The 25769-nt window shown below is 42.8% G+C and overlaps 1 protein-coding gene across 1 annotated transcript in view; it reads left to right on the top strand.

The window, feature by feature from the left end:
- The window catches only part of LOC115475454 (ran-binding protein 9), a 208617-nt gene extending 183232 nt beyond the window's left edge, over nucleotides 1-25385 (top strand). The window contains exons 12-14 of the mRNA XM_030211186.1: nucleotides 7972-8123; nucleotides 12906-13017; nucleotides 24777-25385. Coding sequence (XP_030067046.1) covers nucleotides 7972-8123; nucleotides 12906-13017; nucleotides 24777-24907 — 395 coding nt within the window. The 3' untranslated portion in view covers nucleotides 24908-25385. The remainder of the gene's footprint in view (nucleotides 1-7971; nucleotides 8124-12905; nucleotides 13018-24776) is intronic.
- Nucleotides 25386-25769: the final 384 nt, after the last annotated feature.

Below are 25769 nucleotides of genomic sequence, written 5' to 3'. Positions count from 1 at the left end.
TGGGATCTAAGTGTGATTGCAAGACAAGGTAGAATTTCTGTTTTAGCTGAAAATGTGTCATTTTCGGCCGAAACCAGAATTTCGGATCAGTTTTGGTTCCAAATCTGAAACCAAAGCGAGAATTCAGACAGACTCTAATACTAAATTACTTCTACTCATCTGAGAAGTGCTTTGGTCTCAGCTCATCAGGAATCATTTTGTCACTTTTTTTTTTATTTTATTTTTTTTTTAAATCCCAAATAAAAACATCCTTGTATTGTAAAACATAAAACATTGTAGACTAGCTGTCAACTAATGGAGAACCACATCCTTTCATAGATTATATTTCACCAAACAGTGGCTTGGCATACCTTAGTTTATAAAGGTACAAAATTACAGAAAGATGAGAATCCAACCTGCTCAGGCAGGAATAGATATTGAAAATTACTGTCATAAGAAGCATTTTCAGATATTTGAAGGCCAATTATTGGACTATTTTTATTGGGATTTATTATCCGCCATTATGAACAGATTTACCCAAAGTGGTGTACAGCAGGTCCAGTTAAACACAAAACTTACAAGTTTGTTAACAATAGTAAAATGACCAAATGTAAACATAAATGAATGATGTAAACTTGGAAAGATGTCTGTACAGTATAAACAATATCATAATAGCATTGAAGAATATTCAGATAACATATGATGTCAGCACAATGAAACACCTAATAAGCAATGCAATAGAACATTCAAATAGCATAGATATGATGTCATTGCTTTTTTTATTTACTACTTCATATTGAATCCATTGTGCCCCGAAATTTGGTATTCCCTCTGAGCAGGTCCAATAACACAGTGCATTGAACATGACTTGTCTGATCACTTTGCCAAGGAAAAAGTTTTGTGTGGTAAGCACAAGGCATTCTGATTATCAGCATTAGATTTATGTGTGTAGAGCACCAATGGGTTAGGGATGTTCTGCTTTTAAGAGAGAAATAATACACAATGCATATTTATTTAATTATTTGTTTTACATTTGTATCCCACATTTTCCCACCTATTTGCAGGCTCAATGTGGCTTACATAGTACCGTAAAGACGTTCGCCAATTCCGGTATAAACAGTTACACAGTGATGATGTGGTAGAATGAGGTTCATGTGGAACAGACATATTAGGGAATCGTATGGAGGAAGAGTTACGTTATGTCCATTACGTGCTTTGGTTTCGTAGTGTTGCAGGGTTCAGGCATTTAAGTTGTGTCGGTAGGGTATGCCTTTTTGAACAGGTAAATTTTTAGTGATTTCCGGAAGTTTAGGTGGTTATACGTTTTCATGGCTTTTGGTAATGCGTTCCATAGTTTGATGCATGAGTTGATTTGTATTTGAGTCCTTTGCAGCTTGGGTAGTGGAGGTTTAGATATGTTTGTGTTGATCTGGTTGTATTTCTGATTGGTAGGTCAATGAGGTCTGTCATGTATCCTGGGGCCTTGCCGTAGATAATTTTATGAACCAGGGTGCAGATTTTGAAAGCAATACATTCTTTGATTGGGAGCCAGTGCAATTTTTCTCGGAGGGGTTTGGCGCTTTCGAATCACATTTTTCCAAATATACCTGGCTGCCGTGTTTTGAGCGGTCTGAAGTTTCTTTATTAGTTGTTCTTTGCATCCCACATAAATGCCATTGCAGTAGTCTATATGGCTTTGAACCATTGATTGTATCAGGTTGCAAAATGTTTCCCTCGGGAAGAATGGTTTCACGCGTTTGAGTTTCCACGTTGAGTGGAACATTTTCTTTGTTGTAGATTTCACATGGTTTTCTAGTGTAAGGTTGTGGTTGATTGTAACGCCGAGGATTTTCAGGCTGTCTAAGATGGGGAGGGTGTAATCAGTGGTGTTTATATTTGTGGAGTTGTTCGCATTGTACTGGGATGAGAAGATAAGTGTGTTTTTTCTGTACTGAGTTTTAGTTGAAATGCATTTGCCCATGAGTTCATGATGTTCAAGCTGAGCTTAATTTCGGTGGTGATCTCTGACAGATCATGTTTGTAAGGAATGTATATTCTGACATCGTCCACATAGATGAAAGGGTTAAGGCCTTGGTCGGATAAGGACTTGGCTAATGGGGTCATCATTAGGTTGAAAAGGATCGGTGATAGTGGTGATCCTTGAGGTACTCCGCAGTCTGCTTTCCACGGTGATGATATGTTTGAATTTGATTTCACTTGATATGTTCTAGTGGTTAGGAAACCCTTGATCCAACTAAGTATATTTCCTACGATCCCAAAGTAATCTAGGAGTCTTAGTAGTATATTATGGTTTACCATGTTGAATGCACTAGACATGTCGAATTGGAGGAGAAGTATGCTTTTACCTGTTGCTATTTTCTGTTTGAATTTGGCTAGGAGAGTAATTAGCACTGTTTCAGTGCTATGGAGGGGGGTGGAATCTTGATTGTGATCCATGTAATATTGAGAATTTGTTTGAATAATCAGTAAGTTGTTTGGTTACCATGCTTTCCATCAATTTGATTACCAGTGGGATAGATGTTACTGGTCGGTAGTTGGTGATTTTGTTTGTATTTTTCTTGGTATCTTTTGGTATTGGGGTGAGTAGCATGTTGCCATTTTCCTTAGGGAAGAGACCTTGTTGAAGCATGTAGTTTAGGTGGGATGTGAGGTCCGCTATGAAGCGGTCAGGGGCGGATTTTATTAGGTAGCTGGGGCAGGTATCCAATTTACAGTGGATGTTGGAGAACCTTTTGATCGTCTGGGTAACTGTTTTGACGGTGAGGAGAGCGAAGTTTGACCAAGTTCGGTCAGCTGGGTATTCTCCAAGGGTTGGGTCCAAGCCATTGATGAAGTTTTCGATATCTGTATTGTCCTGAGGTAGAGTGTTGCGTAGGTTTGCAATTTTTTCATTGAAGTATTTAGCAAGTTTGTCTGCAGATGGGATGTCTGTATTGGTTGTAGTGACCACTGTGATATCTAGTAGTTTGTTCACGAGTTAGTATAGTTTCTTCGTGTCTTTGTAATCTGGCCTTATTTTAGTTTTATAGTATGACCTTTTGGTCTGTCTTATTGTGTATTTGTATTTTCTTTGTATTTGTTTCCATGCATTGCGTGTGTGTTCATCTTTTATTTTTTTCCATGCTCGTTCAAGTTTCCTGGTTTGTATTTTTAGTGTTTTCAGTTCATCATTGAACCATGATATGGAGTTATGCCTACGTGAGGTTCTTGTTCGTAAGGGTGCTATTTCGTCTAGTATGCTTCTGCATCTTTTATCCAATTCTGGAGTCCATTTGTGCTGTCCATTTGTTATTGTATATCTGTTGCCAGAATGTTTTTGAGTTTATTTGGCCTCTTGTGCTGTAGGTTGTGTGTTCTTGTGTGCGGTTTGAACCCTTCTTCCGCCATTTTAGGGATAGGTTTAGTTTGTAGTGATCAGTCCATGGTGTTTCCATTTAATATCTGCTGTTATTAGGTTCTGGTCTGTTGGCAGTTTGTGTGAGATGAGGTTGAGTGTGTGCCCTTTGACATGGGAGCTTGCATTTGTGGCCATTTGAGATCCCATAAGTGGAGGAATTCCTTATATTCTCGTGCGTTGGTAGAGTTTGGGTCTTCTAGGTGAAGGCTAATGTCTCCTAATACTAGTATATTGGAGTTGGTTGCACAAGTGTTTGAAATGAAGTCAGTGAAGTTTATCTGGCCTTCGTTCCAATTACCTGACGGTCTATAAAACAAGACACAGTTCAGGTGATCAAGCAGAGTTTTGTTGTGGATTCTGATTGAGGCAATTTCAAGTTGGGTTGGTAAGGACTCGGCAGTAGTTTTGGTGGTAAAGTGGGATCGATAGATTAGTGCTATGCCTCCGCCTCTCTTTTCCTTTCTGGTCCAGTGAGCGATTTTGTATCCTGGAGGGCAAAGGTCTAGGATTATAGGGTCCTTTGATCATGGATCCAGGTTTCGTTGATGAAAAGTAGATCAAGGTTTTCTGACGTGATCCATTCTGTTACTATTGTTGATTTGTTTACTACGGATCTAGCGTTGATGTAACCCACTTTAATTTTTTGGTATGGGTCTTCTGTGTTTGGTGTTGTGTGGATTTTTGTTAGTTGTTTCTTTGTTAATGTGAGTTTGTTATGAAGTTTCTTTCCCTTCTGTTGGGGTTGTCCGCACGTTGGAGTTCTTCCTTTGTTTTCGTAGTTGTCAGTTTGATGAGGTGGGGTGTATCTGGTCAGTCTTTGATGATTATGTAGTATGGGGATGATGTTACTTCCTGCGAGTGGGGTGGTTAGTGTTAGGTGGATCAGTGATAAGGAGTAGATTGTTAGGAGTAATTTGATGGTATTCATTTTGGTTTTAGTTCACTTTGGGCTGCTAGTAGGCCATGTTTGATAGGGTGCGTGATAGGACTTTGTTCTTTGGTATGGAATCCTGTGTCCTGGTCTTTTGTGTTTTATGTATTTTCAGCTTGCATTTGAGCTATTGAGATCAGTAGTGGCTCCAGGTCCAGTATTCTGTTAGTGAGTATAAGAGGTGGGAGGGGGGAATAGTTCTGGGATAGGGTTCTTCTTTAATTTGTCTCCTATCAGCTAGTTGCTTCTTTGTAAGGTCTCAGTATCTTGGAGTACACACCTGAAGGCTCTTTCTTATCTGAAGTTTCTTTTATTTAATAAATGCAGATAATTTACTGCATTTGTGAAAGATGATGGCTGAAGAGCAGGCTACAATAAAGGTTGGAGCTCAGCAGCTCTAATAAGAGTGTAGAATACTGTAAAAATGGGAGCTCAGCAGTTCTAATAAATGTGTAGACTGCTGTAAAAGTGGGAGCTTAACAATTCTAAAGTAAGTGCAGACTTACAGTGAGAGTGGGAGCTCAGCAGTTCTGATAGGAATACAGGCTCACAGTGAGAGTTCTGGAGGATAACAGAGTGAACAGTGCCAGATATGTAAATAAAAGGTGCACTCTGTTATCTGAGTAAAAAGAGAACTGGATTCCTCTCTTGCTCCCTAAAGTTTGCAAGATGAAATGACTATCTGAGAATAAACCAAGAAATGTTAGGAGCTGCATGAAGCAGATAACTGCCAGAGTTCATTTAGCTGTTGGTGTCAGCTGTTGATAACATGGAAGCGGCTTCTGATAGCCAGTACTAGTGCAGCAGGCTGAGAATGTACAGAGAAATAAATGAAATTAAAAGTTGAAATTACATAGTGTGGGTTGGAGCCTCAGCTACTGGGAATGGAGGAGGAGCAACAGACTGAAAATCAGAAAAGCTAAGGTTTAAATCTTGTGCATCTTACTTAATGCTCCTTGGGGCCCATACAGAAAGCATTACTGTGGCTTTAACATGGTTAAACTGCGAGTTTTACTGGCCAAGCAATGCAGGACAAGTTTCATTGCAGGTGCCAACTTGCACAGAAACCCTTACCGCAGACCACATTAGAATGCATTTTAATGTGCTCATAACTATCATACAGCTGTTCAGGGAAAAAAAAAACCTGTTTTTCCTGCGTGTTCTGCATGGGAAACTTTTTGCCAGGTTTGAGGCAGTGTAGAAAGGTTAGTTGCAGCACCCCCCGTCTCGCACTACAACTCGACCACCTGCCCCAGATTGCTTTCTGCACTGGTCCCAAATCTAACAGCCTCACTGATCTGACTCTTCCTCCCCCCCCCCCCCAGCAATAAAATACAAATTACCTGGTGGTCCAGTGGGCCACCCCCCACCCTGATCCACTCGCCCACCCCCAGATGTAAAAGAAACCTCCCTGGTATCTAGTGTCTCCTGTGGACCCCCCCCCCCCCCCCCCCCCAGCTATCTAAAGGCAGGAGCAATGTCCACGCACTCCTGCCTCTAGTGCCATCATATTCAAAATGGTGGCACCCTGCCCATGCGGTGCATCTTGGAATGCACTGGGCAGGGCTGGCCTACCATGTATCGCGCCATCATTTTGAAGATGATGGTGCTGAAAGCAGGAGTGAGTGGGTGGGCAGGCATCATTCTTGCCTTACCTGAAGGCATCTGGGGGGGGGGGGGGGAGTCCAGAGGTCTTAGAAAATGGATTAGGCAGTTCCATCAGATACCAGGACATTTCTTTTACAGTCGGGGGTAGGTGGGTTAGGGTGGGGGGAGGGAGGGGGCCCATTAGTCCACCAGGGATTTTTGTTTTGATGTTGGGGCAGGGGTGGGGGCCCCACTAGTCCACCAGAATTTGACTGTTGAGGGATGTGGGGTCAAGGAGTGGGAGGGAGCTAGACTGATAAGGGGCCCTGCAGAAAGCTGGATTGGGGTGCCAGCAGTTTCTTCTTTTTTTTTTTCTTCAGTGTCACCCTTCCTGTCAATGCCTGCACCAGTTACTGCTTGAGCTCTGGATTATTGCTGCAGTTTTATTGTGACAGTAATTTGCATGCTCATTGATTATTCCATGCCGTGGGGGAGGGTGCAGTAATTTCGCAGTAGAGTGTGGGTTCTACTGTAAGGTTTTCTGCATGGGCCCCCTTGTGACTTTAGGCATGTTGTTTTACCTTCCACTACCTCAGCCACTTGAATGTAATTCACATTGGGCTTGGATTTGGAAATGGCAAGTAATTAAATCTAAAATGTAAATCTATATGCGAGCCCCTGGCTTCAGGCTGGCGGGTGACTTTGTGTGAGCCTCCAGCTTAATAAGAAAATGCAGTATGCAGAGTCCCAGCAGACAGACTTGACACATTCATGTCTTAGGATGAGAGACAAACTTTTAAATGTTCCTGTTGGAGATGTTAGAACATGTTTCAGCTCTTTAAATAATTTAATTTTGTGGCTGCTGAGACTTCAGTGGGGAAGAGCACAAGGGAAGAGGGGTGGTGTAATAGACAACTTAATACACCATTCAGAAATCTTCTTGAGACACTAGTGGATTTAATAATCATTTGTTTGTCCCATAACATTGATTTCCATCAGTGCACCTGGAGTGAGGTTAAATTGTCCATTAAGTGCAAGTGATTTCTTGTGTTTGAATGAAAAATATAAAGGAATCCTTCCCCTTACTCCTTTTGGAGTAGTGGCGTAGCCTAGTGGTTGGAGCAGTGGACTGAGAACCAAGGAAGCACCATTGAAATCCCACTGCTGCTCCATTGCCTCATGTACAAACTTATGGGCTAATGCAGAAAAGTACTGTAGGCTCTGTGCACCAGTCAAAAAAATGGGTTTTGCACAAACCCTAACACAGCACTTTTAAATCCATGATAATGAGGTTTTGGACTATTTGGCAGAGATGTAGAGAGGTGCACAGAAAGCCAAAAGGCATAGCACAGTGCTGGGGCTTTATCGCCAGGTCTGAGGAGACATAAAAGGTTAGCTCTGAACGTCTGTGGTAGCACTTAGGAGAATTTCATGCCAGTTTCTTCCCTTCACTGTAATCATAACGATCTACAACTTTTCTAGTGCATGTGTGAGGTAGGCAGGTACACAGAACATAAGCGCCCAACTGTATGAAAAGAGAGGTCTGCGCACAGGAAATTGTACCTGCACCCGAGTTGCAGGCATATACTGTATATCTGCACATTGCTGGAATACTGTCCTGCACATAAATATTAGTATTGCACACATTCTGTACACAGACTAGTATTCCAGCACATGCACAGATGTAGGTTCATGCAACTCCGGGTTCCGATATTTAGTGCAAGACAGGGTTGATTTGCATTGAGGAGCAAAACTTCCTTGCATTAGGAAGCCATATGCTAAATGTTAACGAAAAGCTGTTGCACAAAGTTTCTGAATTGGCCCCTTAGATTGTGAGCTCTCCAAGGACAAGTATGTAACATACCTGTATGTAACTCACCTTGAGCTACAACTGAAAAATAGTATTTGCTAAATCTAAAATCCCTTCCGTTCCCTTTCCCTGCTTTACTGAGAAACCCTAGGGTAGTGTGATATTATTGGCAGCGCCGTATCTTTTGGTGCGCTTCAGATTTCATGGACATTGTGTTTTTGTAACGTGTCACCATCATTCCTACAGAAGTGGACTCAGGACAACTGAGGCGTCAGCTGTGCGGAGGAAGCCAGGCGGCCATGGAAAGAATGATCCATTTTGGCAGAGAGCTACAGGCTATGAGTGAGCAACTACGAAGAGAATGTGGCAAAAACACATCTAACAAAAAAATGCTCAAGGTATGTTACTGCTTCACTTAGATGAGCACTAGGATGTGATAAGGAAGTGAGTTGTACTATATGTCGCACCTCTGGGAGAGGAGATAAATCTTGGGACCCCAGATCAAGCAGTATCCACCAAACCCTTCAGGAGCTGTGGTCATTTCCATTGTCCTCACCTGGGAGTCTTACAAAAGGCCTTAAAAAGGAAGCCCCTGAATTATTTTGTTTCTAAAATTTGTGACTTGCTGTAGTTCCAGAGTACTCGGAGTGATATACATGGAAAAGAAAATCAGGCAGCAACACATGGAGCAACCTTTGCTTGCCCAGCATATACTCCTCCCCTCCCCAGCATACTGGATATTTCTCTGGAAGAATTGGTATAGTTGGTTCAGCCTTTTCCAGTACCTCAGTAGATTCTGTGCACATTGACACAGATAGCATGGTTTATGTATTATATATAGGACTGTTAATTTTTCAGTCTAAGTGCAATTTTGGTGGTGTAGAGAGTGGAGTGGAAGAATAGCAGGTTGATAACCAGGGAAGCCAGGCTTCAAATCCTGCTTCTCCTGACCTAAGTCACTTTACCCTTCATTGCCTCGGGTGCACACTTAGATTATAAGCCCCTGGAACAGGGAAATAATACACCTTGAGTTTGAAAGGTAATGAATTACAAAATCCAAATCCATTGTTAGAGGCCTATAATTCAGTTCTTGGTTTGGAAGATGTCCCCTGGTTTTATTATCTTAACACAGGTTCTCAGAGGAGCTAAAGGCCCTGCACAGAGGAGAGTTTGAGGCGTATTTTCAAAGCACTTAGACTTACAAAGTTCCAGAGGTTACTATGGAAGTTTGTAAGCCTAAGTGCTTTGAAAATGAGCCCCTTTGTCAGCAGAAAACATTGAGATGACTCATGGTCCCAGTTCCTGCCTGAATAGACACTTTTTTTCTGGGGTATTTCCAGTGGTGTGTTGGTAAATTTTTAACAGGCTCTCTCCCCGGTCCACCTCTGCGCCCCCCCCCCCCCAAAAATTGCAGAGCTGGCTATAGCCAGGGGGGGGGGGGCAATGCATTACTCTCTCCAGGAAAAAAAATTTAAATGATCCCAGGTTCCAATCTAATTCATGTTTAATGTACGATAAAATGCCATAAATAAGTAAATATAAACTTTTAATGTTGAGCACCTGATTTTCAAAGTGAACATATTCCAAACACTATAATGAAAATAAAATGATTTTTTTTCTACCTTTGTTGTCTGGTGAATGTTTTTCTGATCATGCTGGCCCAGTATCCGATTCTGCTGCTATCTGTCCTCTTAACTCCGTTTCCAGGGCTTCCTTTCCATTTCTTTCTTTCTTTCTTCCTTTCTTCTTCATTTCTGGTCCTCAGCTTCTGCCTATTTTCTTCATCCATGTGCAGTTTTTCTCCTCTTCCTTTTCCCTCATCTCATCTCCTTCCTCACTCTTCTCTCCCCTCCATCCATGTCCAGCATTTCTTCTCTCTCCCCTCCCCTCCATCCACCCATGTCCAGTGACCCTCCTGTCCCTTGCCCTGCATGTACCCATGTCCAGCAGTGACCCTCCTCTCCCCTGCCCTCCATCCACCCATGTCCAGTGACCCTCCTGTCCCCTGCCCTGCCCTGCATGCACCTATACCCAGCGATCCTCCTGTCCCCTGCCCTGCATGCACCCATGTCCAGCAGTGACCCTCCTCTCCCCTGCCCTCCATCCACCTATGTCCAGCAGTGACCCTCCTCTCCCCTGCCCTGCATGCACCTATAGCGACCCTTCTCTCCCCTCCCCTCCATTCACAAATGCCCAGCGACTCCCTTCTCTCCCCTGCCACCCCCTCCCGAGTTCGGCGAATTCAACTCCCTCCCTTTGGATCCGGTCCCTTACGTCAGCGACGTCACGAATTCTTCGGGGTCGCTGCAAGCGCTGACTCTCCCCCGCTGGCGCTGCAGGTTCGTGATTCAAAATGGCCACCGAGACTTACAAGGGCGGCCTCCAAGACTTCGGCAGAAGTCTCGCGAGGCCACCTCTGGAAGTCTCGGCGGCCATTTTTAAAATGCGAACCTGCAGCGCCAGCGTGGGAGAGTCAGCGCTTGCAGCGACCCCGAAGAATCCGTGAAGTCGCTGACGTAAGGGACCGGATTGGGAGAGAGGAAGAGAGCCGGCTCACGCAATTCAACAACCGGCTCGCAAGAGCCGAGCAAAGTTAACAACCGGCTCGTGCGAGCCGGCTCCAGCACACCACTGGGTATTTCCTTTATCAACATGCCATCATCTAGTCAACTGCTGCAAGTTCTAACAATTTTTCATAATGAAATGACACACACAGGACTAATGCCAAGCTTTTGGTTTGTTCTGTTTGCAGACTGTCTATCCAGTTGAGAGCTCTATGTGAACATTAAATGTTCAACCCAAATTACAATTCTCAACAAACTAGGAGTAGCCTAGTGGTTTGAGCACCAGGTTGACAACCAGCAAATGCCCCGTTCAAATCCCTCTGCTGATGCTTGTGATCTTAGGCAAGTCACTTAAGGGGTAATTATGTACAGGTTGCTGAAAGTTAGGTGCCTGAAGTGTATGTGCACAGCTTACTTGTCTTTATAGAGGAGTAGCTAATGGTTAGTGCAGCGGCCTAAGAATAAAAGGAGCTGGGTTTGATTCTCACTGCATCTCCTTGTAACTCCGGGCAAGTCGCTTAACCCTCCATTGCCTCAGGTACAAACTAAGTACCTGTATATAATACGTAAACCGCTTAGATTGTAACCACAGAAAGTCAGTATATCAAATCCCATCCCCTTGCCCTTTCCTTTTCCCATTATAGAATATCACGTAAGTGTAGTTACGTGTGTAACAGCAAATTAGGGCCAATTATTGGTTGTCATTTCACACCTAATTAAGCAATTAAGTTAACATGCATAACTATCAGTAAGCTATAACCTGCACATGCAAGATTAGAAAATCGGGGGGGGGGGGGGGGGGGGGGAGGTTAATCCTTCATGGCCTCAGGTACAAACTTAGATTGTAAGCTTTCCAGGGACAGGGAATACCAAGTGTACTTGTACTGCTAGGGGAAAAAAAAAACATGTGCGCTAAATCCAAATACATAAAACCGATAAGGCCAAAAATCATTTATAATAATGGTAGCAGCTGATAAAAGCACACAAAAAAGAGCCCAAAACCTTTATAAATCACAACAGCCAACCTTTGCATTTTTTTGTCATCAAACTATTTTTAGATATGTTTGGCTCAAGTAATAGCACTATTGGAGAGGTTTAATTCATCTGTATACTAGGAGTACTCCCTCCCCTGCCATGCAAGATGTGGAATGAATGGTTACCACACCATTTAGGAGAGGGATAATGGGCTCTTGTATATAAGTGTGGTGCTTGATCTCTTCTGCCACTAGGCAGACTCAATGCAAATTAATTTACAAGATGTACATAACCTCAAACCTCTTTTCTAAAATGAGGTGAAGGATCAGCAGAGTACTGGAAGAGATCAGATTGCCAATCCCATTACAGATGGGAAAAAAATTGCCTGAGTGGTACAAAGAGTTTGGAAGGGGTGGCATCTCAGGTAATGGATATCCTGGGTGTTGACTGCCCTGTGAGCCCTCAGCTCTGTTTTGCTTAGGATTGCACTTTACCCAGAATACAGAGGGTGGGGCAGTTAATGGCTAAGTGCTGTTAGTGGCTAGAATGGTGATGACGACAAGTGCATGGAAAGGAGAGGCGGGACCATCTGTGTTGGAGTCATCAATGAAAGCTGGTGAAAGAGTGTGTTTCCGTAAGCTTACTTGTACGTTAAAGCAGTGGTTCCCAAACCTGGTCCTGGAGTCACCCCAGCCAGTTAGGTTTTTTGGGATATTCACAATGAATATTCATGAGAGATATTTGCATGTACTGCCTCCCACTGCATGCAAATCTTTCCCATGAATATTCATTGTGAATACCCCAAAAACCTGACTGGCTGGGGTGCCTCCAGGATCAGGTTTGGGAACCAGTGTGTTAAAGGAATGATTGGGGTCTTCTGACAGTATGAGCCCCCTTTTATCAGTATGTATGCTCTAGATAAGGGGTTCTCAACCCAGTCCTTGGACACACCCAGCCAGTCATGTTTTCAGAGTACCCACAATGAATATGCATGAGAGAGATTTACATGCACTACCTCCATTGCGTGCAAGTCTTTCTCATGAATATTCATTATGGATATCCTGAAAACCTGACTAGACTGGGTTGTAAACCCCTGCTCTAGATGAGTTTAGCTATAGAAGGTACAGTGATGATGGTGGACAACCCTTTACATATGTAAGAATGCAATGCACACATGCATCCTTATTCTTTGCTATTTATTAATGTTAGTATGTTAATTTGGACTCGTTGTATGCCAGTACCAATTGGTTTTAGGGTAAATTACAAAATAATAAACCAGTTTAGCAAATCAGCATATAGCATTATGGTGGAGGTCATGATATAGCTGTTACGAGTAATTTGCTTGTTGGAGATGCTGTAAACTAATAAATTTGAAACAAAAGACAGAGTCACACATATACACAAAAACGTACATGCCTTATATAGCCCCTGTCATTATGAGACACATTTTTCTATGTCTCTTCAGACCCAGTCCCCAAACAGACACACGTGAATTTGCAAATGGAGATAGAGCATATGTGCCGTTTTGTCACTTTTCAACTATATTTCTGGTTGTTTTTGCTTTCTTCTTGTTGGCCACTTTCATGGCAGCACAGTCTACTAACTTGTAAACTGTGTACTTGTGTTTTTCCCCAACCCTAGGATGCATTTAGTTTACTGGCTTACTCAGATCCTTGGAACAGTCCCGTTGGATACCAGCTTGACCCAATACAGAGGGAACCCGTGTGCTCGGCTCTTAATAGTGCAATACTAGGTAAGGTTGCAAAGTGGTGCTTTTAACATTCACATTGTTCAAATTCAAGGACTTAGTATTTATTTTGGCCTATAAATGTTCCTTTTAGTTCCAGTTCAATCGAAACCAGTGCTGGGATTATTCATTTGCACTACCTGGGGATTTTTTGTCCTTATTTTAATAGACACCCCCTCACTAATTGTACTAGTAAAAAAGGCCCGTTTCTCAAACAAATGAAACGGGCGCTAGCAAGGTAATCATGTAATGGCGATTGTTTTTAAGGGAACTGTTAGGAGAAATGTGCTGTGATGATAAGGAATAATTCGGAAGGGTGTATAATGAGTGATATGCTCCAGGGGTATGAGATGCGGATTGTTTTCTCTATGTATTTTTTTTTTTTTTTTTGTCTCTTGTTGTGATTTTTATTTATAGTATTTTTAAAAAGATAGAGTATGCAGAAATTGAAAAAGTTTTATTAGAAATATAATGGTTGTTTACATTTTCAAGATTTCTTTATAAACAATATTTTTAGTGAAAACTTTGTTACAATGAAGGAAAAGCTTTCCTTGTTCAGGACCATCTATGACTTTTACAATTGCATCAGAAGAGTTTCGAACTCGAGTTTCGAACTCGTGAAAATGCTACATACAGTTGCCCATGTGTAAACACTGGTTCTTGGAGGAAAATGCCAACTTTTTCAAATATTTGTCCTTGTGACTTGTTAATTGTCATTGCAAAAGCCAATTTCACAGGAAATTGTTTTCGGCATAATGTAAATGGGAGGTCAGTGTTTCCGTTTACCTTCAGCCTGCTCCTCAGCAGTTAGTGTTCTTTTTCGAGTCATGTGATGTGCACCATGTTGGAGTGTGTGTCTGCTTGTTGTTTGTGAGCTACAGTACGTTGAAGTGTGTCTCTGTTTCTCCTCTGTGCCCCGCCCTCCCCTCCATGTGCTGCAGTTTTCCCCTCCCCTCTCATCCCCTCCAGTGCAAACCATGTGCAGCGATTGTCCTATACCCTTCCCTCCCTTCCGTCTCCAGCAATTGTGGCCTCTACATGATGTGCACCGATTCTCCTATGTCCTCCCCTCCCCTTGCGTCCCATGCCATCCATATCCTGTGATTTGCCTGGGTGTGAGTGTGTGTGAGAGAGAGTGTGTGTGTGAGAGAGAGAGGAGGATCGACAGCCTTTGGAATTTCACAGCCCACTCTTGGAGAGAAGGAAGAAGCCTGTGGTTCACCATTCTGCACCTGCGCCTCTTCCCAAGGATTATGGTAACATGCAGTCTCCTAGAATGTCTCTGTACCTTAAATAGAACGGGAAAGTCATTCTGACATATGACAAAGGGACTTGTGTGGTCTTCAACCCAGTGCACTATATCATCGCTGCACATGGATTGCATCAGAGGGGATGAGAAGGGAGGGAAGAATTGCAGCACATGGAGGGGAGGGCGGGGCACAGAGGAGAAGCAGAGGCACACTCCAACTTACTGTAGCTCACAACCAACAAGCAGAGAGACACTCCAACGTGGTGCACATCACATGACTCAAAAAAGAACACTAACTGCTGAGGAACAGGCTGAAGGTAAACGGAAAAGAGCTGAAGCACAACGAAAAAGGCGTGCAGCTCTGAGTGAAGACGAAAAGGCACGTGAAAGTCAACAAGCCACTGCAAGGAAAAAGGTCCAGGATACAAAAGATGACTAATGAGGAAAGTGCAAGTAACAGATAAAGAAACGCAGATTTAGAAAGGCACAGAATTGCTGACATGACAGACGAACAGAGACAAACACAAAGAACAAGGCGCACTGCTATACAACACAAAAGATTTGAAAAAATGACAGATGAACAAAGAGAAAAAGGAGAGCATATTTAGAACGGGAAAGAATTAAACAAATAACAGAGAAACAGAGACTAACAACCAGACAGACAAAAAGATTTAGAACGGCAAAGACTTGCACAAATGACAGACAAACAATGAAGAACAACTACACAAAATATAACGGATTTCAAACGGAAAAGAGTTGCAAATCTGCAAAAAAAGAAAAAAAACCCCGTGACACAGCACAAAATAAAGCAAAAAGAACGGATACAGTGACAGCACAGTATAGAACTCCAACCACAGGTTGTTAGTGCCCGTTTCATTTGTTTGAGAAACGGGCCTTTTTTACTAGTGTAGATATAAATATCATGAAATAACAATTGAATATCACTAAAACAGCTTTAAAAAAATTATTATAGCTGGTAGGAAACAGCAATTTTAGACTCTGTATTTTGTGCTCATTTTTCTACACTAAAAACTAAATAAATACACTGTATACAATACAGATGGCCAAATTTCAGTGAGGATGTCCTGTTTCCTGATGGGTTCATCTTAACTGTTGTTGTTATCTGCCTTGGAAAGCATGGTGTTATAAAGATGATGGAATATATTGAAATTAAATGAAAGTAGAATTAAACTCTCCTTTCATCGGGCCACACATAATCACATCTTCATCTGTTTTGTAGTTTACCTTCTAGATACACAAATGGATTATTCTGTTGTTTGAGCATGTTTCAGGGACAAGTGGTTTATAAGTCAAAATAATAAAAATATTTTGTGTCAAACAGATCTCTCATTTGTTAAAGCATAACTAAATGGGCTATAAGCCCCTTATGCAGTCCATTGGTTTTCTTATATTTTGTTCTTGTGATAGCTTATACTGTGACAAAACTGGAAATACAGTGAGACAGAATAATAGAATTCAGTAACATCCTGTTAGAAATGGGTACTAGATAACCTGAAAACCTATACAAGGAAAGAACTTCAAAAACAAATTGGTGAAGCAAGTCTTAATTAATTTATTATTTCAAAATATAACCTTGCAAGAATGGGTGTCTATTATAGTAAGCAGGCACATACAGTGGTGGAAATAAGTATTTGATCCCTTGCTGATTTTGTAAGTTTGCCCACTGACAAAGACATGAGCAGCCCATAATTGAAGGGTAGGTTATTGGTAACAGTGAGAGATAGCACATCACAAATTAAATCCGGAAAATCACATTGTGGAAAGTATATGAATTTATTTGCATTCTGCAGAGGGAAATAAGTATTTAATCCCTCTGGCAAACAAGACCTAATACTTAGTGGCAAAACCCTTGTTGGCAAGCACAGCGGTCAGACGTCTTCTGTAGTTGATGATGAGGTTTGCACACTTGTCAGGAGGAATTTTGGTCCACTCCTCTTTGCAGATCATCTCTAAATCATTAAGAGTTCTGGGCTGTCGCTTGGCAACTCGCAGCTTCAGCTCCCTCCATAAGTTTTCAATGGGATTAAGGTCTGGTGACTGGCTAGGCCACTCCATGACCCTAATGTGCTTCTTCCTGAGCCACTCCTTTGTTGCCTTGGCTGTATGTTTTGGGTCATTGTCGTGCTGGAAGACCCAGCCACGACCCATTTTTAAGGCCCTGGCGGAGGGAAGGAGGTTGTCACTCAGAATTGTACGGTACATGGCCCCATCCATTCTCCCATTGATGCGGTGAAGTAGTCCTGTGCCCTTAGCAGAGAAACACCCCCAAAACATAACATTTCCACCTCCATGCTTGACAGTGGGGACGGTGTTCTTTGGGTCATAGGCAGCATTTCTCTTCCTCCAAACACGGCGAGTTGAGTTCATGCCAAAGAGCTCAATTTTTGTCTCATCTGACCACAGCACCTTCTCCCAATCACTCTCGGCATCATCCAGGTGTTCACTGGCAAACTTCAGACGGGCCGTCACATGTGCCTTCCGGAGCAGGGGGACCTTGCGGGCACTGCAGGATTGCAATCCGTTATGTCGTAATGTGTTACCAATGGTTTTCGTGGTGACAGTGGTCCCAGCTGCCTTGAGATCATTGACAAGTTCCCCCCTTGTAGTTGTAGGCTGATTTCTAACCTTCCTCATGATCAAGGATACCCCACGAGGTGAGATTTTGCGTGGAGCCCCAGATCTTTGTCGATTGACAGTCATTTTGTACTTCTTCCATTTTCTTACTATGGCACCAACAGTTGTCTCCTTCTCACCCAGCGTCTTACTGATGGTTTTGTAGCCCATTCCAGCCTTGTGCAGGTGTATGATCTTGTCCCTGACATCCTTAGACAGCTCCTTGCTCTTGGCCATTTTGTAGAGGTTAGAGTCTGACTGATTCACTGAGTCTGTGGACAGGTGTCTTTCATACAGGTGACCATTGCCGACAGCTGTCTGTCATGCAGGTAACGAGTTGATTTGGAGCATCTACCTGGTCTGTAGGGGCCAGATCTCTTACTGGTTGGTGGGGGATCAAATACTTATTTCCCTCTGCAGAATGCAAATAAATTCATATACTTTCCACAATGTGATTTTCCGGATTTAATTTGTGATGTGCTATCTCTCACTGTTACCAATAACCTACCCTTCAATTATGGGCTGCTCATGTCTTTGTCAGTGGGCAAACTTACAAAATCAGCAAGGGATCAAATACTTATTTCCACCACTGTACATCCCTTAATTCTTACAGCTCCACACTCCCAGGAAATTTAAGGTGGAGCACAGGAAATGTTAAGTCAGAAAAATGAGTCTCTGCTTTGTTTTCATCAGTGCTGGCATAAGGGACTTAAGTTGCTTTATCATTTTGCTGAAAGAGAAAAATCGGTTTGGGAAAACACACAAAATTCAAGTATCAGTGGGGTAATGGTTTTGTTCTGTTGACACTGCAACCTCTGCTCTACCTATTGGTCAGTTAGTTTAGTTTTGGTTGTCATCTTCTGACAGACCGAAGGACCATCAAGCCCAGTATCCTGTTTCCAACAGTGGCCAATCAACTCTTGAAGCACTAGGGACCATTCAGTCGTGTCATGTTTCTAGGATAAGCAGCACAAAATCTGTTTTACTGTTCTGCAGTGAGGTTTCCTACATCAGTGCCGTGTGTGGTTCTGGTGTCAACAGCCACTATGCTGGCAACCTGTGGAGGAAGCTTCGCTGGAGTCAAGGGTGGAGCCTGCACCACGATTCCTTTCCAAACAGGGACATGGTTTCTTTCTCGAGGCAGGCTTAGTCTCAGTCCTCCCATGAGGAGTTCTTTGCTGACACCGATGAGGAGACCTCATGGACATCTGATGAGGATCCTAGGTGGTACCTGGAGGATGGGTTCTATGGTATCCTATCTGACCCCTCCCCTCCAGACGAAGGAAGGAAGTCTTCACCTGAGGGCCTTTCCTTCCTCGCTTTTGTCAGGGAAGTGGCAGCTGACATTCCAATTCAGTTGGAGACAGAGGACAAGCCCAGGGCTGAGATGTTCGAGGTCCTGGACAATGATTCTCCTAAAGAGGCTGTGGCAGTCCCAGTTCACAAGATCCTGAGATGTTCAAGTGAAGAACTGGGAGTCCCATCTTTTGGTCCCTATCCTCCCAAAGAAAATTGACACCATGTATCAGATTCAGAGTTCACCTGGTTTTGATAGGCCTCAGTTGCCTCATCACTCCTTGGTGGTGGAATCCACGTTCAAAAAGGCCAGGAGTTAGAGACTTTGCCTTGGCGCCCCCAGGCAGAGAAGCTCGAACCGTGGACTCTTTCAGGTGGAAGATGTATCAGGCCTCTATGTGGAACTTAGTGTGCAGTATGACTAATTTGGTGTTCCTCTACCACTGGAGCGGGCCGAATCACTTTGCCAGTTGGCCAAGCAGCAGAAGGCATGTCGTAAGTTACTGACCAGAGGCAGAATGACACTTTTTTGATGTGGCTTCCAGGATCTCTGCCCAAAGTATGACTACTCTCATGGCTGCGTGTCTCTGACTGGGACCCGGCAGTCCAGCAGAGGTCTACGATGCCACTTGCAGTGGGGATAACCGTTTTAGAAAGAAGGTGGGTCACGAACCTCATCAAAAAAACATACTAATACTCAATCACTCTTTCCCGATGGGCGCCTTCTGCACCCTCCTCATCCAGCAGGTTTTTGGACAAGACTAAGAAGGCTCCCTACTACTTGCAGAGGCATAGCGCTCCTTCTTGCCAGCCTCGGTGCACTCATTCTTGTAGTGCACCTAAGGCCCAGCCATCTCCCCGGTCAAAACAGAGGACGAGCTTTAACTGGCTTCAGCAGAGTGTAGCCGCCGTCACGGTAGCCATTCTGGGCAGCCTACTTGTAGGGGGAGGCTGAGCTTTTTCTAGGAAAAGTGACCCCTCGTAACCTCTGACCGGTGGATTCTTCAGATAGTCTGGGTCGGTTTCACCCTACATTAGCATCAGACCTTCAAATTGCCCAGCGAGAAAAAAAACAACCAACACAGACACCCCATCGGCAGACAAACTTGCCAAATACTTAACGAGAAAATTGTAAACCTACGCAATACGCTACCACTGAACACCAGTGGCATCGAAAAATTCACTGACTGTCTGCACCCAGTCCTAGGTGAGTACCCAGCAGACCGAATCTGGACAAACTTTGCACTCCTCAACGCTGAAACAGTCACCCAAGCTATTAACAGATTCACCAAATCCCACTGTAAACTGGACATATGTCCCAACAACCTAGTAAAATCCGCCCCACAACGCTTCATAGCAGACCTCACCTCACACCTAAACTACTTGCTACAACATGGACTCTTTCCTAAGGACAAAGCCAATATACTACTCACCCCAATACCTAAAGACTCAAAGAAAAAAAGCAAATGATATTACCAACTACCGCCTGGTAGCATCAATCCCTCTGGTATAATCAAACTACTGGAAAGCATGGTAACCAAGCAACTTACTGACTACCTGAACAAATTCTCAATATTACACAAATCACAATCAGGATTCCGCTCAAACCACAGCACCGAAACAGTACTAATCACTCTCCTAACCAAATTCAAACAAGAAATTGCAAATGGCAAAAGTGTACTTCTCCTTCAATTTGACATGTCGAGTGCGTTCGACATGGTTAACCATAAAATACTACTAAACATACCTCTTTTTAATAAAGACTTCATGAAAATAAAAATAAAAAATACTACTAAACATACTAGAATACTTCGGGATCAGTGGAAGCAAACTCAGTTGGATCAATGGCTTCCTAACCACAAGAACATACCAAGTGATAGCAAACTCGAAAACATCACTACCATGGAAACCAGAATGTGGAGTACCCCAAGAACCACCGCTATCATCGACCCTTTTCAACCTAATGATGACCCCACTAGCCAAATCCTTATCCATCCAAGGACTCAACCGCTACATCTACGCAGATGATGTCACAATATACATCCCGTTTAAATGTGACCTAACAGAAATCACAAACGAAATCAAACTTAGCCTCCAAATCATGAACTCATGGGCGGATACATCTCAATTAAAACTCAATGCAGAAAAAACACACTGCCTCATCCTCTCATCACCACACAACACGAAAAACCCACACATATAAACACCCCAGACTACACCCTTCCTGTTTCAGATAGCCTGAAAATTCTCGAAATCTCACGCTAGAGAGCCAAGCAAAAAATACAACAAAGAAAATGTTTCACTCAATGTGGAAACTTAAGTGAGTAAAACCTTTCTTCCCAAGGGAAATATTCTGCAGCATGGTACAGTCAGTGGTTCTGAGTCACCTAGACTACTGCAATGGAATTTATGCTGGATGCAAACAGCAAATCATAAAGAAACTCCAAACTGCCCAAAACACCGCTGCCAGACTCATGTTTGGCAAAACGAAATATGAAAGTGCCAAGCCCTTATGAAAAAAAAACTACATTGGCTCCCAATCAAAGAGCGAATTGCTTTCAAAATCTGCACCCTGGTTCATAAAATCATTCACGGCGAGGCACCAGTCTACATGGCAGACCTTATAGACCTACCAACCAGAAACACAAAAAGGTCTGCACGCACATATCTAAATCTCCACTACCCCAGCTGCAAAGGACTAAAATACAAAACAACATATGCATCCAGCTTCACTTACATAAGCATGCAAATATGGAATGCACTTCCAAATGTCATGAAAACAATGCACGCCCTAACAAACTTCCGGAAATTGCTAAAAACCAACCTATTCACAAAGGCATACTAGAATGATCTAACCTAAACACCTGAACCCTCCAACACAATCGAAACTACTATCAAAACTGGACAAAACTTAACTCTCTCTCCTTATATACTCTGTCATCTATGATCATTAACACTTGACCACTCTGTATTTCTCTTACCGGAATTGGCGATCGCCATCACGGTACTATGTAAGCCACATTGAGCCTGCAAATAGGTGGGAAAATGTGGGATACAAATGCAACAAATAAATAAAATGCGTTTAAAAAAATCTCTAATCCTCACACCCATGTGTAATTTGAGCTGGTCACCGTCTAGGGATGTAATATAGTGTTTGATCTGGCTATAGGCAAACCTATGTCCCCAATCCACTCTGATCTTCTGTTGAGTCTCATCAATCGAAATAATACCTCCTTCCCTGTCTATGATGTGTTCAAGCAGATATAACCCCTTCTGTTGCCAGGCCACAAAGTTGTTACTATCCAAGCGGGGTTAAAATGCCACATTACCGCTCAGTGTAATCTGATCAGTAACAAAATCCCCACCCCCTCCCCAGACCTCTGACATAGGATTTCCATACCTCTCGCAGAGGTCGGAGGAAGAGGCAGAATTTGAACACTAGAATTATGCAGTAAGGAGAGTAAGTTTATAGGGTGCATAATAAGCCTGTTCCAGCTCTGTTGGGGTAAAATTAGATCTCTGGAAGAACCCAGTCCCAAGTGTCATAACAAATAGGCCTGATTTGTATAAACATAAATTAGGTAGCCCTAACACCCCTTGACCCCAATTGCCCACTAACAAATGAAATTTGAGTTACTTATTGACCCAACAAAATTTGTAAAAAAAAAAAAAAACTGGTTTAATTTTCTCATGTCTCTTTCCAGAAGGTGAAGGGGGATCATTTGAAGGAGTATGACTATACATATCAAGCTTATTCTCTCAAACAGAGAAAGGCAGGTCTCTCCACCCCTCCAAACACCTTTTGGTTTCCCCCAACATCCTAGGAACATTCAGCGCCTATAGAGATGACATATCCATTGCCGATTGAATGCCTAGATATTTAAAGGAGGTGTCCTAAGTGGCAAATTTGGACCCCAAGCCTGGTGCACCTGTGCGGAGGATGGAAGAGCCTCCGATTTGGCCAGATTCAGACAAAAACCTGCATAATGCCCATATTCATTAAACGTTTCTAGCAAGGTGTCTTAAGGAACGTTCATGGTTAGTAAGGTGAAACCAGTATGTCGTCCGCAAAAGCAGCCACCTTAAAGCTGCATAGTCCTATCCGTACCCCTTTAAATCTGGAGACCATGAAGGTCGTGAAGCAATGGGTCCAAGGTTAAAATAAATAACAGGAGCAAAAGGGGACAGCCCTGTGTCGTGCCTCGTATGGCAATAATTCCTGATTCCATGCCATTTAACTAGGATTTTTGCATAGGGGGAAGACTATATAAAGCCTTTACTGCAGACACAAATCGCCCTGAGAATCCATAACAATCTAAAGTAGCATAAATAAAATCCCAGTGCACCCAGTCAAGGGCCTTCTCCACATCAAAACTAATCAGGATGGAGGGAAAGCGGTCCCGCTACACTGTTCCAAAGATGCCAGAATTTTTCTTAGATTCACCAGAATCTTGGCAAAATCTTGATCTTGGCATTCAATAGCGAAATTGGTCTATAAGAGTCAGGATGGTTTGCAGCACATATTTAATTAGATGATGATCTGATCCAGGCATAAGCTTAACGTCCTTCAGCCAGCAAAGATAAGTTTTAAGAATGGTCCCTTGCATAGCATATCGTTTCCTAAAAGCAAGAGTTGAATAGTATGTGTAATTTTTGCATGAAACGAGAGACATATTTCAGTACACTGCTGTAAGATCATCTTGAATACCAACCTGTTGTAACTTCTGAAAGGCCTCAAGTAAAAAAAAAAAAAAAAATCTAATTTGATATAGTATTGATGATTTTTGATAAGTTCATTAAGGGGCTCATTTTCAAAGCACTTAGACTTTCAAAGTTTCATAGGTTACTATCAGGCTTGTTTTCAAAAGAGATCGCCGGCGATCTTCCGACACAAATCGGGAGATGGCCGGCCATCTCCTAAAACCGGCCAAATCGGTATAATTGAAAGCCGATTTTTGGACACACTCGCCGGCATTCCGTCGCGGAAGCGGCTAAACTTCAAGGGGGCGTGTCGGCAGGGTAGTGAAGGCGGGATGTGGGCGTGCTTACGAGGTGGCCGGCTTCAGCTGATAATGGAAAAAAGAAAACCTGCGATGACGAGCATTTGGCCGGTTTTACTTGGTCTATTTATTTTCACGACCAAGTCTCAAAAGATGCCCAAACTGACCAGATGACCACCGGAAGGAATCGGGGATGACCTCCCCATACTCCTCCAGTGGTCACCAACCCCCTCCCACCCAAAAAAAAAAAAAGCTTTAAAACATTTCCTTCCTAGGAGGGGAAGCCAGTCGGCCAGCTCGTAAAAAAAAAAAAAGGATCTTGCTGATCAGTTATGTTATGACTTACTTGTTCTGAAGTGCTGTATTTTGTGATACTGTTTTGAGAAATGTTCAAGAAAGACTTCATACAAATTAAAAAAAAGTCCCTGCTGTGCATTTTCCCTTGATGGCCGTCCCTGATGTGCACTTCCCTTAATAGCCGTCTTTCTCTCCAAACATGGAAATCAAAACCGTTTTTGCTCACAGTTTTTTTTAGTAGTAACAGTGGGATTTGAACCAGCCACCTCTGCATTACAAGACCAGTGATGTAACCACTTGGCCACAGCTCCACTTACTTGGTTGTCCCTCCCTTTTGATTATACCCCTTCAGGTCTCTCTCAGCCAATCACAGTGCGTTAAGCTGTCTGTGAGTGGCTGAGAGAGACCTGGAGGGGTATAATCAAAAGGGAGGGACACCCAAGTAAGTGGAGCTGTGGCCAAGTGGTTACATCACTGGTCTTGTAATGCAGAGGTGGCTGGTTCAAATCCCACTGTTACTACAAAAAAAGCAGTGTGCAAAAACTTTTGATTTCCCTGTTCAGGGAGAAAGATGGCCATTAAGAGAACTGCACTTTCAGAGAGAAAGACGGCTATTAAGGGAAGTGCACATCAGGGACGGCCATCAAGGGAAAATGCACAGCAGGGACTTTTTTTCATTTGTATGAAGTCTTTCTTGAACATTTCTCAAAACAGTATCACAAAATACAGCACTCCTGAACAAGTAAGTCATAACATAACTGATCAGCAAGATCTAAACATCCAGAAGTACCAGTGCAGTACGAATGCTAGCCCCTCTCACGGCCAAATGCCTTGGATTTGACCGGGTTTGAGATGGCCGGTTCCAGCTTCCATTATCGCTGAAAAACAAAGTCGGCCATCTCAAACCCAGCGATCTGTGGCATTTGGCCGGCCCAACCGTATTATCAAAACAAAAGTTGGCCGGCCATCTTTTTCGATAATACAGTTCCGGCCAGCTGTTGCGGCGCCGCCAAAATAGATCGCCGGCAATCGATTTCTCTGGCGCCGTTTGATTATGCCCCTCTGTGTAACTTTGTAAGTCTAAGCGCTTTGAAAATACACCTCTAAATTTCTCATTTTCTTTGTTTTGCATCAAGTTAACCTACAGCACTTTTGGTTTCAGGCAATGATATAGTAGTGGTTTGGGGTTATTTTTGTTTTACCTTTTTTTGTATTTTTTTAAACCATAATGCTGTTCAACTTATTGTGGCTTTCTGTTTTTTTTGCTCCCTCCCCCTCCCCCCCTCCAGAGACCCACAATCTGCCAAAGCAACCACCCCTCGCCCTGGCCATGGGGCAGGCCATGCAATGTCTAGGACTTATGGCCCGATCAGGAGTTGGCTCCTGTGCATTCGCCACCGTGGAAGACTATCTGCACTAACTATGCACAGAGGAAGAGCTCAGCATGGGGCATGTGTTCAGCATAGAGCCAGACCTGGGAAATCATCTCTGCTGATTTTGAATTTGGATTTTTATTTTAATGATTAGTTATGTACTGGGGACAGGTTTCTTCTGTCACTTTATGGCTGCTTCCTAGTTTACAGCATGATGAAACGTGTGTTTTGTTTTTTGTTTTGGGTTGTTTTTTTAATTTCTTTCCTTTTTTTTTTTTTTTTTTTTTGAAACTTCCCAGTGTTAGGAAGAATTTACTTCCCCATTTTCAACCTCTTATAAAAATTAAAAAAAAACAACCAAGGGCACAAAATTGTTTTGATCTAGCAGCACACAGAATAATAGTTCTTATAATTTCACACAGTTTGAATTTGACATTAAAAGTCCCAGTAACTTGAATTAATAGGAGCCATTTTCCCTTTCAACATAATTTGTATAAGTCAAATTGGGAAAGAGCCAAAAACAAACCAAATAATCATTTTAATAGAACAAAAACAAAAATACCACACCCCTTACCTTTTGTGAAGGGGAGAGGGATGTAGGAGGTGTATGTATGTGTTTTTAGCATGTGTGTGAGGTAAAGTTCTAAGCTGGACAAGTTCCCGTTCTCCCATTTAGCACACTGGTCAGTCTGTACTGTGCAACATGCGTAAGCATCTGACAGTTTACAAAAGATAGTGCTGTCAGAAGGAATCCATCTTTCTAAATGTGTTCTGTAAAACTTGAAATACTCAGGAGCTGAGTGAAAATGTTTGTTGCTATTTACAATCCCTTTTGCCCCCTCAGCCTGTCAATCCCAGTAGTTATGTTTTAACATGGTCTTTTCAATTTTGTTTCCTGTTAACTACAAA

The sequence above is a fragment of the Microcaecilia unicolor genome, chromosome 1 (assembly GCF_901765095.1).
Source record: "Microcaecilia unicolor chromosome 1, aMicUni1.1, whole genome shotgun sequence".
Taxonomy (NCBI): domain Eukaryota; kingdom Metazoa; phylum Chordata; class Amphibia; order Gymnophiona; family Siphonopidae; genus Microcaecilia; species Microcaecilia unicolor.
This window is presented reverse-complemented; position numbering and strand designations above follow the sequence as displayed.